General features: G+C 40.8%; 1 protein-coding gene across 3 annotated transcripts; it reads right to left on the reverse strand.

Annotated features, from left to right (window-relative positions):
- Window positions 1–1,168: 1,168 nt before the first annotated feature.
- On the reverse strand, window positions 1,169–11,960 carry LOC107226501. 3 transcript variants are annotated; one of them, XM_046741496.1, is made up of 5 exons: window positions 9,910–11,960; window positions 7,338–9,145; window positions 3,913–6,611; window positions 2,716–3,180; window positions 1,169–2,403 (listed from the first exon to the last, which is right to left on the reverse strand). In XM_046741496.1, exon 2 carries the CDS (start codon window positions 9,094–9,096, stop codon window positions 7,912–7,914), a length of 1,185 nt encoding a protein of 394 aa, XP_046597452.1. In that variant the 5' UTR covers window positions 9,097–9,145; window positions 9,910–11,960; the 3' UTR covers window positions 1,169–2,403; window positions 2,716–3,180; window positions 3,913–6,611; window positions 7,338–7,911. The 3 variants fall into 3 exon arrangements, with proteins under 3 accessions (XP_046597452.1, XP_015522819.2, XP_046597453.1); XM_015667333.2 differs by having other exon boundaries at window positions 3,913–9,145; XM_046741497.1 differs by lacking the exon at window positions 9,910–11,960 and adding an exon at window positions 9,327–9,871 and having other exon boundaries at window positions 3,913–9,145.
- Window positions 11,961–15,066: the final 3,106 nt, after the last annotated feature.

Genomic DNA, 15,066 nt, shown 5'->3' on the forward strand with positions numbered 1-15,066 from the left:
GATCGGCTAATTATAATTATCACTGATGATATTCCTTTGAAAAACCCGTAATGACAATGTGTTTTTGGCGTTCCAGCACACAACTTAAAATCCGATATGTACATTTTCATCTCTGTTATTTTTATTTTACAATATTTCCTGTCGCCATTATATCACTCTTAAATACTAAGATAATGGCTTGGATCTTGACGATAAAGTCTAATACTTTGGAACAGATTGTTATAAATAATTAAATAAGAATTTTTTTTTTACGACACGTTTTTGCCTGGATCTTGACGATAAAGACTAATAATTTGGAACAGATTATTGTAAATAACTAAATAAGCACATTTTTTCTGTCACGTTTTTCATGTTTCGTCCCATAAATATCAAACTTTTGTCATAAGCTCTCTGTTTTACTCTCGAATAAATTTTTTTTTTTTTTTTTTAAGCTAGAATTGGTAGACTATTTCGTCTTTAGCATTGTGTCTCGATTCAACATTCTTTTAGATATTATGAGCTTATAAGCTTACCCTCCCCAATTTATCAGGAATTATTACACGTCGTAACTGAAGTGGTAACACGCAGAGGAATAAGATAAAAAAATACTGAATAAAACACTTAAAGTGTTCTGGTGCAGGAAAATTGCACATGATTAGGCGTACACGTTTGTGGTTAAAACCCTTGTTGAATGCGTGTACGACTGACTGAACGCTATGGTGGCTCATTATGAATGCGTAAATGAGATTAAGGCTTATTTTTATTATTATTATTATTAGTATTACTATTATTATCTGGTGATTGAAATTAATTGAAAAGTAAAAATGAAGAAAGAAGCAACAACATCCTTAGCGTCTAGTCATTCTTCATACGTCCATAGAACCCAGCCTTACTTGTAATGAAATGAAATAAGTTTTATTAATAATATTACGTACCTAACAACAAACAGGTCTTAATACCGCATTGTTTTCACTGTTTCCGATCGGAATAAATCGCTTGTAAAATATTAAATTATACCTTATCATAGTTTTGTTAGATATTTGATTAGCCAATTTTCCAATATATAGATAATAATAATAAAAGTTTAGTAAAACTTTTTGTCTCATTCAAAAGCTCTACCACCCATCATCAAAAGATTCCTTAGAAATCCAATAAGTAACAGGTATTTGTCAAAATGATGACCACAGAATTAAGATATTAAAAGTGTTTATTATCGCAATCTAAGTTCGTACAAAAACTTCAATGACAAAGGTATTAAAACTAAAAAATAGAGAGTTTATCGTCATACAAAAATTGTTACAACACATTTTATAAATCTTTAAATTACATATTAGATTATAATTTGTAGGACAGACGCTACTGTAAACCACTAATGGCCAAGCATACATACATTATATTGCTATCCCAAAACACAAGGATTGAATATCGTACATGACGTTCTCCTCCCTTGTATTCTGAGAGCATTATCATTTATGAAATTTGTTATTTAATATATTTTCTACCTAGAATAAATTATAAATAAATACAAATAGTTTGCTTTCTACCTAAATTCAATACAATTTTGAGATTCTTGTTTTTTTGTTGGTTTTAAGATCAGATTAATTGATTTTGAGTATTATTATTATAATTATTTTCCTTCTACTTATACTTCATCAAGTTATTTATTTTCACCGATATCTGTGCTAAGCCGAGGCTGAAGCTAAAGCTAATTATTTAACGGTAAAAAATCATCACTATTACCTTTATTTGAGAAATTTCCTTTGCAATATAATATTGTTACCGTATGCAACAGCAAACTCGCACTGCGTCGTCGTTAATGTAAGTTATCTGAATATACAAGTTGTACAGGCTCCACAAATAAGTAATTTATAGAGAAACTTGTTTGGTAGGATGACAAAATTACGAACAAGAACTTTCCCAAATTTTTTTTTAGATGGTGCTATTATAATTCCAATACAATTAAATTCGTTGGTCTTGTTAATATTCGTTACTCTTACAAATTTCATAAAACATTCATATTAGTTGTCGACATTTATTACATGTAGTAATGAGTTTATATCAACTTCAAGATGTCTAATGGTTGGGAAATTTTCAATTTGAGGGATTATCTTGTCTTAAAGAAATGTGTCAAAAATGAATTATTGGCTTGGATATGCAAGAGAAATTTTTGAAACGTGGTTGTTTCTTTGAAAATTGTTTCAACGACTCTAATCACAGAATATAAGTACTTGAAAATTTGTTCTTTATTCATCGTTCTCTTCTTCAGTATAATTACTATTCAATGTTTACCTTGGATTAAATACCTTAAGATGCTACAGTCAGAATTATGGCAATCAATCCCAGGGTTGTACCAGTCATTAGTAGACTGCGCCAAATGGCTCCACTGACCTCTTCGGCAACTGGATACTCTATACAAAGTTGTTCCTGAAAATATCATATTCTTATTCACACTGATATTCATTTATCGGGTAATATTGAAGCACTTTTCGAATTCAGCAGCACGGCAAGCTTGGGCTTGTAGCATCAAGAACATAGAGAGAAATTCATACCAGTGATGATAAGTTTCACAATGCAACTGGCGAGACCTATTTATTGTATTTTACTATTGAGAAGCCATATGTGATTTCACTGCTAATATTGCAGGTACAAAAAATCGTGTAAGATTTTTGTACCAATTGTTGCTGGAGTAATGAGGTACAGTAAATGGCCCAGTGATAGTGCAATGGTGCTACTCACCCATCCTCCATATCCCTTGATGAAATGGGCGATTTCTTCGCTGACGTACCTCGACACATAAGAAGGTAATTTTTTCTTCAACGCGTACATCCTTCTGTCCCTAGCCCAGAGAGCCAATCTCCCCATAAAAGCATACAGGCAAACAATTCGAGCCCAGGTTATTCCGCCATTGTAGAACAGTTCGTCGGCAACGGCCATGAAAGCCTCGTAAGCGGTATCAGGAACAACATTCAGTCTGTTTACCATACTGGTGAATAGTATACTGTGCTTATTGAGCATCAGGCGTACGTTATGCCGCATGCTTCTGGACACTGGATCCTTTGACACCTGATATAAATCTTCTTTAAGCAGATAGCGTATGACATCGTTGCCAAGACGCTCTGCTGTCAGTTCCACCGAATCTTGGCAAATGTTGTAGCGCAACGGTGGCGAGGATAGGTGAGGAAACAAATACTGAAGACGTATCTAGAAACGAAATAAAAAATACCTACTGTCAGTCAAAGATCAGTTTCGATTTTACTAATTACGGTGAAACGGTAAAGTTTTCAGCTATAGATTGTTGGCAATGTCTGAAAATTGAAAATTTTTCATCCGAATACATAGCGATTAGATAATACAGTTGTTGGGAGATAGTAGACATCTGTTCTTGACCAATCAGAGGGTAATTGGTATTTTAGTAAAGTGTTATTTCAGCAATGACAGAAAAGTAACAAAACTGAAGTAAGCATCGTCGCAACAAAGTTTCAAACTGTTTGTTATAACGAGATTCTAAATTCTGTGAGCATCGTTTCTACCATGAAATAACTAAACTCTCTCAAGATGATTGGGAAAAAGATTACTCTATTTATGAATTTCGTCAAGGCATTATTTACGCTTCAAAAATGTTTACGAGGTTGAAGTTAGTAACGAAACATAATTTCACAATAATTTTGAAGGAACTAAGATTTCGAAGTTGAGTGTGTTTTGTTTTGTAACGGTATACTGAATTTCAAACGAATTAGAAAATCGCGAAATAACGTTTTTTCCCCAGCATGAATCATTACCATAACGTCACTAAAATTTTTCAATGCCACCTGAATCACCCTGTACATTATATCGATTTCATTGTGCCACATACGGGCAAAATAGCAGCGGTCGCGAGTGCGATGCAATACAAAATATCCGTATACGTATGATTGAATTATTGCGGTGTATTACCTGGCAAATTTGGATGAAAGAGGCCGTGATACCGTATCGGCAATTTGCTATCGTGTTCATGCTGCTGGATGAATTCCTGTTACCGGGTGGATCGGGAGGTGGATGATCACATTCCACCGTGCCGCCCACTCTGGAATGCGGCTCCCCCCGAGCTGACGCACTCTGCTCACCCCGCTCCTTCGTTTCATTGTTAGCACTGTCCCCGGCCATTCTTGAATAATATGCCCTCGGCGGCGGTGTGCGTAAACGTAGGGAAACACAGGGCTGATAATGACGGTGATAACGGCGAGTAAGCGTTCATTAAATACGAATGAAAAAGATAAGACTTTTTGCCCTTCTATAATTGAATCGGTGTTGAAAAAACCGAGTAGCGAATTTTTTTTCCGGTTTTTCGACCGCCTCTTTTCCGCCCTTACATTACTCGTTAAAACATGCACCGTGCTCCGCGATTATGGAATTATTACATATTCGGTTATCTCTCACGTATGGTTACAAGCCGATCCATCGGTCGGAACCGTCGAAACACACCGTCGCACACCGCTTTCTACTTTCCCGCGGCCATTTCCGAAGCGGTGCCCCCCACTCTCCCTGCCCTTATCCCTCACTACCGCCGGCTAGGATCATTCACATTTCATCCCCACTCGTCGACTACTAGCTAGCGTACACGCCGTGCACACTCACGCGCTGTTTGAGCCCCGTCTCTCGTGGCTCGTGTGGCAGTGATCGTGACCCGGCGTAGTCGGACCGCCGGCAAGTATCCGCTGCACTTTGCTCCGCGTCATCCACGCAAGTGTGAGTTAGGCTGGTTTTTATTTCCAACTTTTTCGAATTTTGACTCGGCAGCCCTCAGGAATGGTTACAAATAAATGAATAACAATCTCCTTCCGAGCGCGGTTCCCTACCTCAACCCTAAACCCTCACATAACGGCTGTATAGTTTTCCATTTGAAATACACCTGTTTTTACCACAGTTTCGGTATAGAATACTTTGTCACAGGACGACTTGTTTGCTTGGAACCAACTTGGGGGCGTCCTGGTCAAATTTTGAAAAAGTTCAAAATAAAGACCATCTTGACATAGGATTATATTTATCATAAGCATAATATTTACACTGTTCCATTCCTTGTCAAGAATTCGAACGAAATTTCGTTGTAATGCAAAAACCTCGCCAAGGCTTCGTTTTCTAAAATTGGCGTTACCTTTTACAACCATGATTACTTCTGTGCACAAAGTATATGTTATAATATAACCAGGCGAACTTTGCGGTACTTGTGTGTATGGCTATAGCTTTTCATCGTTAATATACCGAGCAATGAAAAAGGTGGACGGGTTAAACATTAACATCGTTAGAATCGATACAAGGCGTCATATTATTGCACTGCAGGAAGGAAACCGTCAATACTCATTCTGCAGGATTAATTAATACTTACGCGGTTGATTATCGGTGCACACCTATAATTTCTAGTCATTTTGATTAAAAACATAACGGCATATCACGTTACAACTAGTTGTCCCACAGCTATTCTCCTCTTGTTATTAAAATAGTTTCGAGGTGATAAAAATGCATTAAATGGAGTCTATGCAGCTCAAGAAAAATTACCATATTCGTGGTAATGAGAAAAATGACCAAGAGCGCGCTTACCGTACATTTATAATCACGAATCTGTACCATGCGCAAAGGAGCACATAGGCAGGTGTAGGTATGTTCACATGTCTTATAGCTGGCTCTAACGCAACCTTCAAAGGCCGTAGAATGCATCGATGAATGAACGACACCGTCGGGCTTCTGAGTTACTAGCCGGATGCGAGCTATACCTAGCTGTATGTATAGCCTGAGGAAAGTAAGGGGCAATATGCCGTGGGAATGTTGCACAGGAATAGAACTGATTGCGGTTCGCCGTCTTGGATTGTATGAAATAATATCTCACAGACAGATACAGCCGAAGGAATAAAATTTTGATTGCGAGCCACGTTTTTCCCTTTTATCTATAACAAGCGAATGTAGGCCATGCAGATTACTGTGTGGACTGGGAATTGAGTATGGACTTTTATATCCAGCCTAGCAGCAACGTCGCGTACAATCACTAACGAGTAGATAAAAATGGATATACGTCGATAAGATTTTTGAAAATTTGATACGTATTGACGTGCAGAAGAAAAGATTGATTTACCGTAAGAAATGAATTCATTTCGAATCCGGAATCTGCGAAGAATGGATCGACCAATTCACATGCATTTACTGGCAACGTCGTATCAATATCTTCTCTTTTGTTATACCCTGTCAATTTCAAGTCACTTTCGGCCCATGACACCACTCAAAATTCTTCGATTTTCCTCGCTTTATTTCAAATGGATTGGACATGTGCTAAGGAAACACCGACCCCATCAGTTGTACCATCGCGTTGCGGTGGCAGATCAATTGATGGGCCAGTTTGTTCAGTGAAACCACCAACTCCAGCATCACAGCCACCACCACCACCACCAACATCGCTCTCTAGCCCATCTTCGATAGGATGTTCTACAAAATCTATGTGCAAGCGGATATTGGCATGCTCGACACCGAGTCTCCTGGTCTGCATCAGCCTGATTTTCTTAACGCTGGTCATTCTCTTCCTGGTTTTGGACACCATCGGTCAGGAACGGCGTCAACGGGAGACTACTTTACCGGCACCATCGGATGTGGAATAAGAAGACTTTACCCTACTCGGGTGAAAAAAAAGAAAGAGACTTACAAATTCGCCATCAACTGCACATCCGATGTAATGGATTAGGACGCTGTATACGGGATAGAATTATTTAGTCTACGGAAGACTCTTTATAACTTCCAAGAGCGTGTGTGCACATTAGAAAATTATGCGTATACAATCGGAGTGTGTAAAACATCCACTCGGCAAGCGGTATCGATTTTCTGATGAAACATTGGCTTGGGAACATTGCCTACCTACGAAGGATCGGTCAAAAGTTATCTTTTATAAGCTCACGTATGGTTAATCAAAGCCTTTAGGAGAACATCGTCGAGTCTAACTTGTAATACTTGTAAATCTTTGCGTTAGCACGAAAAACTGGAGATTAATCATGGCATTTACCTAATGAGTTGATTAATCAACGAATGAATCCCCAAGAAGTTACGAAGTGACTGTGAAAACTGAATATTCGACAATAAAAGACCACTGCATTATCAATTAGTTTTTCTTACGAATGATGCTTGCCTAAATGTAAGCGTAAGTAAGAGCAATAAATTATGACTACCCGAATAAGAATAAGAGACGAGAATTAATTATAACTTAATAGGTAAAGCAAGGTGAAGGACCAATATCTTTGATACGATTATTTCAAAGTTCTTTAGAGTTTGAGGGACAGTGAATAATATACGCGCATTGAGCAGATCTATCTTTGAACATTAGACTGTTCTTGTAATTAACATACCTGTGAGAAATAAATATCGTCGTTGGGATCTCTTTCTCTTTCTCTCTCTCTCTCTTTTTATCTTTCCAACGTATATATTTTCGTACCTCAATTACTGTACTATGCCAATAATTGTACTTCTGATTGCAGACGGACAATAACGATAATTTTCAATGATGTGGCACTTTGAGTTATTCGAATTTACATGGTCAATCTTAAATGCCAACAATCACTCGAGGTTATTAAATTCCAATTTTATGTCATGGTCTCTGTCAAGGACAATTTCGTCGATGGTGATTCAGGTTCGAAAACGCGTTAGACGAGAAAAATAGATAATTCAAAGCAATTCGAAACTTAAATTTAAGCGTTATTATCGTCGTTTATGAAAAATCCACACAATACGTAGCACTTGTATTTACCGTCTGTCCAACTTTACCGCGGCGAGAAGATTGGAGCAACGGTATTTTTGACTATATAGTACTACAGTAAAGTCGTACGAACGCGAGCAAGTGGACGAGGATAATACGTGCATCGGTCTCAGTCGGCTCATTCTGTAAGCTTATACTAAGAAGCTTCTGACAGAATAACCTGCTGTCTAATCAAAAGTTCCAAGAGCTTTAAGGTCCAACAATATCGAGGCAAGTTCTTCATCAGCATCTTCTCCCCCAAGTGAGCAAACTCCCTCGACGAACTGCTCGAGGGTGATCAGATCCTTGTCGACGTTGGGGACGTGGAAGGACGCGACGTTGTAGGCGAAGAGTAGCTTCGAAACGACGTCCCTCCTCAGGTCCTTCCTCGAAACCGTTGGTAGCTCCGCTTCCACAGCGTCAAAGTAAACATCGAGGAGTCGGTTCACCTTAGAGAGTCGATCATCGGCGTCGAGGTTCGTGAAAATGATGGGACCCAGGTCAATGCCAGGCGGGCAGTACCTGGTCGTCTGCCAGTCGATGATTCTTACGTCGATCGGCTTGCCTTGCTCGTCGTATTTGAAGAGTAGATTTTTTCGGCTCAGACCGCCGTGGCAGAGGGTGGAGAATTCGCTGACCTCGGTGGCGAGGTCCCTCGTGATTTCGTAGGGATTTCTCCCGAGCCTGGTTTCGATTTTTTCTACGAACTCGAGGTCCGGCTGAGGCAGAGACTTGAGATACTTGAGGCCCCGGAAGGGGGCCGTCTTTAGAATGTCGTTTCCGTTCGGCATGTCGGTTCTGATGTTCTCCTCGTTGAAAGTGGCTTCCAGTAGCTTCGCGTGAAACTCACGAAACTCGGACGGGTTCTCGCTCTTCAGCTTCAAGCCTTTGCCGTGAAACATGCCGAGTGCCTTTATCCAGACCTTGAGATGCTCTTCGTCGAGCTTTCTTTCCACTTCTCTGTATCCCTGGACCTTCAGGTTCTCCAGGACGATCGCCGGATCGCCGTATCTTCCCATGTCCGCTGCGTAGCACTTCGCGAAGTTCGGCGTACCGATCTTGGCCACTATCTTGCTGTAGAAGAGTTCCTCGTTCTGGAAGAGTTCCAGGGCGTTCGTCACCTCGGCTGCCTTCGGTAGGAGCTTTATCACGACCGGAAATTTCTGGAGCTCGCCGGAGAACCGGACGCCAACTTCGGCTGCGTATATCTCGCTGACCGGTATCTTGTCCGGGAAACTGAGAGGCTCCGCACGGATCGAATCGACTTCTACAAACTCCCGTGAGCCTCGTTCGCAAAAACAACGGTCGTGCACCATTTCCGTGATTAGTTCACGAATGAATTCGTAATCCTTGTCCGGTAACTTTTGAGCCATTTTTGGTAAAGACTGTCAGACCGTGGCGATCTCCGACTATGATTTATTGCTGAAACCAATGCAAAGATACATCCAATGGTAGCAAAATTGATATATCTTGAATCTAGATCCACACAGTAGGAGAATAATATTTATTCTTCATGCGAGGGTACAGCGTTAAAGGTAAGCTCAGATACCAGTTAAATGCATAGGAATTTGTTAGGCGGGTTTTTTCAAACAGCTGTTATCACCTGTTGCAACTAATGCAGCTACGACCAAGGGTTAAGGAGTTGAAAACGAATACACAAACTGAACTAGATTTGGGTGTATTCAAGATGCCATAGAAATAGAACTATATACAGAGTTGTTGCGGTACAAGAGTAACTACTCTAACGACACTCATATTACGACTGACCTCCTAATTCCTCAGTTCAATCTTACACCTCTAAGACACACTTACACACATACATGCATACATTATACAAAGCATCATATTTCTCGTAACATCACCGTTGTAGAATTTTTATGGAACCAATGTGAGCTGCTCTGAATTATTCATACGGATACTCGGTTATTATTCTTACCATTGTTTAAAACAGTTTTACAATATTCTTCTTCTTTTACACGAATGAACCCATTCCTTTTCTAGGTGTAAAAAATCATGCTAAAACGTTACCAATCGTCGTCTGAATGTGAACGTGTTTTACACTCTAAACTGTGAGACACCAAAGTAAGAATTATATCCGTATGAATAAAGGCACATGCGTATAATAGTTCTCAAAATTGTGCGAGATGAATTTCAAGCTTTGAATTGTAGGGTCGTTACGCACTTACCGTATGAAATTGTCTTAGATAAAATAACCACCGCAGGAATAATGGATCAGATATTTATTCTCTTGATCATTTTACAACGGCAAAATCCCGATAAAACGTAGAAATCGTGTCTGGTACTCGAGACTCCGGTGTAAGGTCTGTACAACTCGGAGCTTGCTGACTTTAATCTTCGTGACGTCTGCCTTTGGCGACTGGCCCACTTAAGAGAGAGTCCCATTCAGCGAGAAAGGCCAAAGTGGCGATTGACCTTGATGCAGTATATTACGTATTGCGATATACGTAACTACGCTTGTGCCCGCAAAACTCGACGACCGTCAGCGTAGATTGAGAAACTTACTACCCAAGAGGAAATCATACTTGCGCTCCGACAATAAAGCTAAATTCGTCATGTCTGGTAACGATGGTTGATGGTTGATGGTAAAGACGTAGACATGTTTGTGAACCGAACTATCGACTTTGCGCAATGACGCGTTTGAGTTAGTCGAAATATGCGAAATATGAACAAGAATAAAAATTGAAAACTGTGAGACTTACGTCACCTTTCCTTTTTTTACCGAAAAGCAATTGGAAGGGCGCAAGAATCTGTCAGTTTATACGCTGCGTGGACGCGTACTTTTGCGTATAAGATTGCGTGTATTTTGATATCTCTTTTTCATATCTTTTTCGCAATCCTGTGGTTACAATTAGACGAAACGGAGTCCGGCAAAACGATTCTCAGACGAAAGGTTTCCGAGGTCTGAAAATCGCAAAACAGCAAGGTCCCAGCTTCGGATTTTCACAGTCGAAAATTTGGCCGACTTTGAAAAATAGTTGAAATAATTCTTTGATGCTCTATATCGATGTAATTTTGCGCGCAGTTTGAATACGCTGCGAGTAACGGATCAAGAGTTACAGCAAAAAAATGAAAGATTTCCTTCGTAATTCCTCTGCTGTCGGTCTGGATTACAGATTTTTATGAAACTTCTACGGGTATTTCTTTAGCCCAAAGTACAGAGCTTGTGATGTGCATTTCCATCCATTGAATCCAATTGAATAAATGACTTACACACGCGAAACAAAAATTGATCAGCTAAATCGTACGTCACGTAAGCTTACGTGGTTACATCTGGGCAATCAGTTACTAAGACGTCTCGAAATCGTCCAAGAGCATAATAATATTTCAGAAGCATTATAATTTTTCTGTTACTTTAAACTGTACAACAACGAAATCCTGTAAGAAGTACCAAACAACCTTCTTACACGTTTTCCTCAACTCTACTTGTGTTGCCAAAGATATTCGGTGTGGATATCGCGAGTTTCATGTTCCATTAGTAGCTGATTTTGATCTTCATATTAGTTGTACTTCACATGCATGTATTACACTCTGTTTACAACCTTTGATGTAACGAGACGTGATGTTTCGAAAAGACAGCTAAATTTTAATTGGTCATCTTTTATCATTTAGATAGAGTAAAATTTTAATCAAATGGAAAATAATCAGTGCACTGCAGGCTTAACTACGAAGGGAAGTCAAGAAGACTCGTTCTAATATCTATCCAACATTCACTGGCGTCAGCGACGTATATAACCCCTAAAAATACCAATTCAAATTCCGTTATAAAAATTGCAGATTCAGGCGCAGACGGTAAACAAAGGCAACGTTATTTTCGGTTTTCAGCAGCGTTTTGCTTCATCGGTCACTCGAGTCCCAGGCTTCGGGCAATTCGTTCGATCGGAGGCCAGTTAAAATCAGTTCCCCAACTTCCAGCAAATGCAAAACTTCGGAAATCCTTACGGAATGAATCAGCAGGGTAGGTGAATCAAGATCGTGCTACTTTTTGTAAGAGGCGTTGACATATTTTTTCAAGTTCATCTTACACCGATTCGCAGGCGCGGCTGGACAAAACTATAATCTCGGCCAACCGATGCAGCAGGATCCATTTCTCTTCAATCAGCAACAACAGCAGCAAAATTCCGATCCATGTCCCTGTGTCGCGTTCAACGGAAACCCTTGTCTCTGTCCCCAGCCGATGGGACAAACCCAGATGCAGCCGAGCGGCGGTTACCTTCCGCAAAACATCCTCGATCAAATCCGCAGCTGCGTCTCAAACACCACGCCGATTTTCATACTTCCAAACAACCAACCGATCCCACAACAACAGCCCCAACAAGCTCCACAAACTCCACCGCAACCACAGCTCAACGTTGGATATCCACAGGCGACGGGTTACTATCCATCGGTTGGTGGAATCGGCTGGCCTCCCTCAGTACCAAGTCCAATTTTCCCAGCGCCATGCTTCCCGTACCCCTTCACACTACCGGTCTACGATTTGCTTGGAAATCAGAACCGAACACCGCCGAATGGAAACCCAGTGAACTGCAGTTACTGCAGGACGAAGGGTAATTTGCAGCAGTTGAAATCTGAGGAGAACGATACTCATCGGTGCTCTCCTGGCAGCGACGACACCGTTTGCACGAAGCCCAATTGTCCTTCTTCCATAAATCTGCAGGCTCTGGCTTCCCAGTTTCTGTCACTCCAAGGCGTGATACCGTGCGCGGCGACTAGACTGGTCCTCAGAATAGTTCCCGGTTCCAACGTTACGACGACGATGGAAGAGACGATGGAAAGAGCTCAGAAGGCGATCGGTGCGTTGAGCAGGGACCAGCTGATCGCCGAGACGAGGAACGCGCAGCAGGTGAACGGCCTGATAAATCTTCATATGTTAGCCAATCCACCACGGAATATCGTCCCGATTTTAACGATGCTGCAGCTCAAGGTGAACAGCCTTAAAGCCTTCGTTGAGAACCTCGTGAACAGAAGCATCACCGAATGTCAGAGCATCGGGGCCGAAGGTAACACCAACCTGGACCCGATGATCCTGAGTATAAAGTCCGACGCTGAGCTGAGAGAACTCCTGACTGTTCTCAGACAGAGAGAATGCGAGGAACGGGTCAATGTCAACTACGCGCCTTATCATTCCCAGCGTGTCGTGGCAGAAAGTCGTTTGAGGAATTTTCAAAACAAAATAAGCCAGGTGGAAGCGGAAATGGAAAGACGCAGAGCTTCCGCAATGCCCTGGGTTAATTCTTCGGGTAATAACGGTCAGAACTTCTCATCCGGCGGTGGTGGAAATGCTCTCCGGAATTTTCAGGGATGCCAGTCCCACGGTGCTCAGGGCTTCAACCAATCGTTCAACGCTTCTCAGGCCAGTGAGAATCTTGACAGAGGATTCGACTCGCCCAATTCGTTCATGATTCAAGTTCAAAATCCGCGTCGGTTGAACCTTAAACCGAACTGCGGAAGTCCTCAAACGACTTACAACCTCTCGTTAGAGGGGCAAAATCCGGCTTCACCCGAAGCCTTTGCGGTGAGCAAACTGGAGAACGATGTTAAAGGATGTCGTCGTGATGATGGCGCGGATAACGAGGCGCCATCCAAAGAATCCACCGATGGCAGTGACCAGGTCAATGCTGAGGGTAAAAAAAAACTCAAAATACGCATTGACGACAAGGGAGACCTCAGCGTGAGCAAACAGAGTCTGGATGAACTGAAGACTAGAGAGTCCGTTGAGTTGTCAGCCAATAACGTAGTCATAGTCATCGACAAGGTTCAGGAACCTGAAAGCAAGAAAATTGATAATAAGAAGACAAAAATGAAGCAGAAGAAAGAAAAATCTAGCGACAAGAATCGCGGTCGCGGTAAAAAATCGGAGGAATCAATTCCAAGCGATTCGACGTACGACTCGGGTACGAGCATTTCGTCGAAGAGTTCGGTGAACGAAGACGATTGCGACGATACGCAACGGGTTAGGAAACAGAAGAGCACATCAATTCTGAAAAGTGCATCAAAAGGCAAAAAAAAAACTACGATTAACGAAAATGTTACCCCCGAAAATTTAACACAGGAAGATAAAGCTTCATCGATAAAAAAGGAAAAACACATCAATGTGGCGATATTGTCTAAACTTTTTTACAATCATTCTGGCATAAATGGAGAGTCAGCATCTCTTTTGGAAGATCCTTCAGATTTGCCGATCATGATGGGTACTGAGGATGAATCCCGTTATTACGTAAGTGATAGTCAAAACGGTTTGAACATCTTAAACGAAAGTAAAAACGACAAATTAGAGACTGTTCAAGAGTCAAAATCAACAACCGAATCGAAATACATTCATTCAACGCCGGATGCGGACAAAAATGCGTCGGCAAATAATCCGTCATCAAGTCAAATTCGAGCACCGTTTGAAGATCGGTCAAATAGAAGTGACGCGGTTCGCTTAAAAAGTAATTTCGGAACATCGAATTCAGTGCTCAATAAGGGAACGAACGTTGTAACGCGTAGAGGAACACTGAGAGAGGACAGGTTCAAAGATAATAAGGAGAACACAGCAGCATATTCGAATGGTGAAATGTGTTCTATTCTGAGTAAAAGAAATCAAGGTAATCGAAATCTGCTTGGCAGTATCAGCTCGATGGACAAAGAAAACCGGAAGAGTCGCAATCGCAGGTGGGAGTAATACGGCTCCATTGTGTGGCCAAAAGTCTCAATGATTGAAAATTTCCAGTCAGCATCACCGAATCCGTTTATCGAAAAATGCCCATAAATGCCCCATCACTTACGGACCTTGCCAACGTTTAAACCGTTGTCAGCTGTCATTGAAATACTTCAATTGTAGTGATGTACATTATCGAGTTATAAAAGTATCAAATAAAATCATGACTGGTAACGATTTTAGCTATTATTCAAGAGCTATGCGAATCGCATTGTACATAGATTACAGGTTCCAATCAGCTTCACAGAGACAAAATTGGCAGGCAATCTAAATATGTTGTACGATCAATTACAGGGAAGAGACTGCGTACGCTATTTTGAAACGCCATTCAAGAGTAAATGTTAACTCGAAGTGACCAAAAATTCGAATTAACTCGCTTTCGAACCGTTAACAATACCGTAAATAAAGTAATAAAAGAATTTTCAGCGTAGCTCGTACGCTCTTTCGTGCTATAATCTTAATTCTCATTCTTTTATTCTTCTCTGTTACAAACTATTGATGTACTTAAATCGGATTGAGCAGATACATTTTGAAACGGTGTTTTTTTTTTTTTTTTTCCTTTTGTATAACTTAATCTGATATTCGTGTGTTTGCAAGTAAAATTTAGGCAGGTTGCACACTTTTG

Source organism: Neodiprion lecontei, chromosome 5 (genome assembly GCF_021901455.1).
Source record: "Neodiprion lecontei isolate iyNeoLeco1 chromosome 5, iyNeoLeco1.1, whole genome shotgun sequence".
Taxonomy (NCBI): Eukaryota; Metazoa; Arthropoda; class Insecta; order Hymenoptera; family Diprionidae; genus Neodiprion; species Neodiprion lecontei.